The sequence below is a fragment of the Pinus tabuliformis genome, chromosome 9, assembly GCF_031772625.1.
Source record: "Pinus tabuliformis cultivar Carrire ecotype Pingquan chromosome 9, CPIR1, whole genome shotgun sequence".
Classification (NCBI taxonomy): domain Eukaryota; kingdom Viridiplantae; phylum Streptophyta; class Pinopsida; order Pinales; family Pinaceae; genus Pinus; species Pinus tabuliformis.
Genome location: NC_142307.1, coordinates 1,123,830,452 through 1,123,833,241, shown reverse-complemented (window position 1 = coordinate 1,123,833,241; position 2,790 = coordinate 1,123,830,452). Strand labels below are relative to the sequence as shown.

General features: G+C 41.8%; 1 protein-coding gene across 1 annotated transcript; it reads right to left on the bottom strand.

The window, feature by feature from the left end:
* On the bottom strand, nucleotides 1-1,841 carry LOC149152596 (uncharacterized). Its single transcript, XM_089438581.1, has 2 exons — nucleotides 1,581-1,841; nucleotides 1-1,465 (listed from the first exon to the last, which is right to left on the bottom strand). The coding sequence occupies exons 1-2, from the start codon at nucleotides 1,706-1,708 to the stop codon at nucleotides 1,009-1,011; spliced, it is 585 nt and encodes a 194-aa protein (XP_089294707.1). The 5' UTR covers nucleotides 1,709-1,841; the 3' UTR covers nucleotides 1-1,008.
* Nucleotides 1,842-2,790: the final 949 nt, after the last annotated feature.

The window sequence follows — 2,790 nt, the reverse complement described above, 5'->3', positions numbered from 1 at the left end:
AGCTAGTAGTTGTGGGAGAGAAGTCAGTGGATGGAGAGCGTACGAGTTGCTATAAACTGGTTTACCAAGGAGTGGGCTACTTTTGTTCAAGGGATTGCTGGACGAGATAAGTTGCCGGATTGGGAACGCCTGTGGAGTGACTTCACTGAGGAGGAGCTAAGGCTCAGTGTAGTTGAGGCTTCTAGCAGCAATGGCAAAGGTTCCAAGAGTGAGAAGGAAGAGGAGAATCTTGCTCTTGCGGGTAAAGCCAAAGGCAAAGGGAAGGGCAAGAATAGTCAGAAGAATGACAAGAAAAAGAAGGGTCTAAGTAAGGTCAAGTGCTTCCATTTCCATGAGTTTGGGCATTTTGCTTCTAAGTGTCCCCATCTGAACAAGGGGTCGAATAAGGAGCATGTAGTTGCATCAGCTGAGGTAGATCGGTTTGCCTCTCAGTTTGAGAAGGATTTCTCGTTGATAGCTTACATGGCAAGCTCAATAGGAAGCAGCACATGGTATATTGATTCAAGTGCCTCTTTATACATGACCGACAACAGAAAGTTCTTCAGCCACCTAGAGGAGAAGGACTTGCATGTGCATATCGAACTTGGAGATAATGGCAAGTATGGGAACAAGGGGGTTGGTACTGTCAGCTTTGAGGGAGTCTGGAACAATGTTGTTAAAAGCGCGAGCGGGATTAAATCGGCGCCGGGAATAAAGCGGAAAAAATCGGCAAAAGCGGGAAAAAAGCGTTTGGCACAAAAATATTCATTTTTTTTCATTTTTTTTCAATTTTTTTAATATCTAAACCATCTACGACATAAAATAAATACATTGACACATAAATATGATAAAAAAACTAATATATAAGATGTTTAATATCATTTCTAGCGCTAAAATCACACATAACATTGAATCATGTCCTGAATAGTAAGTCCTGAGTCCCAACTCAGCCTCAAAATATCAACAAAAAATATGATAATGTATCTCATCATGTCATAATGTCATATACAATAAAATGAAAGTCTAATCCTATTGATTTCCTCTGCCCCTCTTGCGAGAAAATGGCGCAGCTTTCTCTTTCCCTCTAGATGTAGAAGCTGGTGCCTGTGCTGGTGGAAATGGCAGTGGAGTCTGACGTGCTCTAGAAGCTGAAGAACTAGTAGTAGCAGCTACAGGAGCTAGACGGAGACCACGTCCTCTACTGGTGGTAGTGGTAGCCCGGGTAGGCGGTGTCACCTCCTCCTCCTGCTCCTCCTCCTCCACCTGCTCCTGCTCCTCCTCCTCCTCCTCCTCCCCCTCATCCTGCACTAACCAATCATCAGTGGGATCCATGAGAGGCCTCTCGGTCTCAACCCTCCATTCAGCAGTGGTGTCAATCCCATCCAATGAGATGGCATCCATATCAAGTGTCCTCTCTAGTTGCCTCACCCACAATCGAAGATTGTAGTAGACATAGACCATGTCATTAAGTCTATGGGACTCCAACCTGTACAAAGTTCATGAAATAATAATTAATAATTAATATTATAAAAAAAATATTGTTTAATGAATTCAAAAATTTATTTGGAAATTTGCAATATTTTAAATGTTTAAGTGTTAACCTATTGCGCTTCTTGTTGTGTATTTTTTCAAATACACTCCAATTGCGCTCACATCCTGAGGAGCTGCATGTTTGACTGAGGATGCGTACGGCAAGCTTTTGCAAAAGGGGTACTCTGCCACCATACATCTTCCACCATGCGTCTACAACAAAATTACAAATAAAATTTTAAATAAACATAAGAAAAAAATGGAATTTGAAGAGACAATGAAATTTGAAACAAAGTTACAAAGTACAAACTAAAAAATACCTGGCATTTTAATCGTCCTATCAGTGACAGCCATCTCAAAGCCAAATGTGCCACCTGACATCTTATATGTCTCAATTTGTTTAGAGATCTCTATACGTTGTTCTGGAGATCTCACCATCTTTTGGACACAGGATAATAATCCATCCATGACCTCAGCATCAAAATCAAACCCATATGCATAAGAAAATGCAGGGTTCAGGAAAAGCCCAGCAGCGTGAATGGGACGATGGAGTGTGTTGTTCCATCGCTCATCAATCACTTCCCATAGAAGGAGTTGTTTCTGAAACCCATCATCTCCCTTATCATCATAGTAGGACCGAATGGCTTCTTTGGCCCTGTCCATGGCTTCATACAAATAGCCCATTGCGGGCTTCTCACCATCAACCAACCGAAGAACCTTTACCAAAGGTTCAGTAACGGTGCACACCTCCTGCACTCCCGCCCAGAAGTCTTCCTGGTATGAAACTAGTCTGCATACTGCCTCTCCTTCTGGTTTGCGGCTCATTGACGAAGCACGCCACTCCTCTGAAAGAAACATTCTCTTCAAATCCCACATAGAATTCAAGAGGGATTGAAGAGATATGAAACTCGTCGCAAACCGTGTAATGGTGGGGCGCACCAACTCTTTGTTGTTGGTGCATTTTCTCATCAAGCTAAGCACAGATGTATGATTGTAAATAAATTTTGTGATGCTTTTTGATGAGTCAACAATATCTTTGACAAAGGGAATTTTCCCTATGTCCTCTAACATCAAATCAATACAATGGGCAGCACAAGGTGTCCAAAATAAAGTAGGATGCCTGTCCATAAGCATTCTACCAGCAGCAACATAATTTGCAGCATTGTCCGTTATGACTTGGACAACATTTTCTGCACCCACCTCCAAAATAAACACATCCAGCAAATCACATAAAGTTCTTGCATCTTTGATTTGATGAGTTGCATCAATAGATTTGATAAA

Excerpts from the sequence above, each read along its gene's own strand:
- LOC149152596 (XM_089438581.1), bottom strand. The coding sequence starts at position 1,708 with ATGTATGGTGGCAGAGTACCCCTTTTGCAAAAGCTTGCCGTACGCATC. Across the intron at positions 1,466-1,580 it reads CACAACAAGAAGCGCAATAG|GTTGGAGTCCCATAGACTTA; the intron begins GTTAACACTTAA and ends AACTTTGTACAG.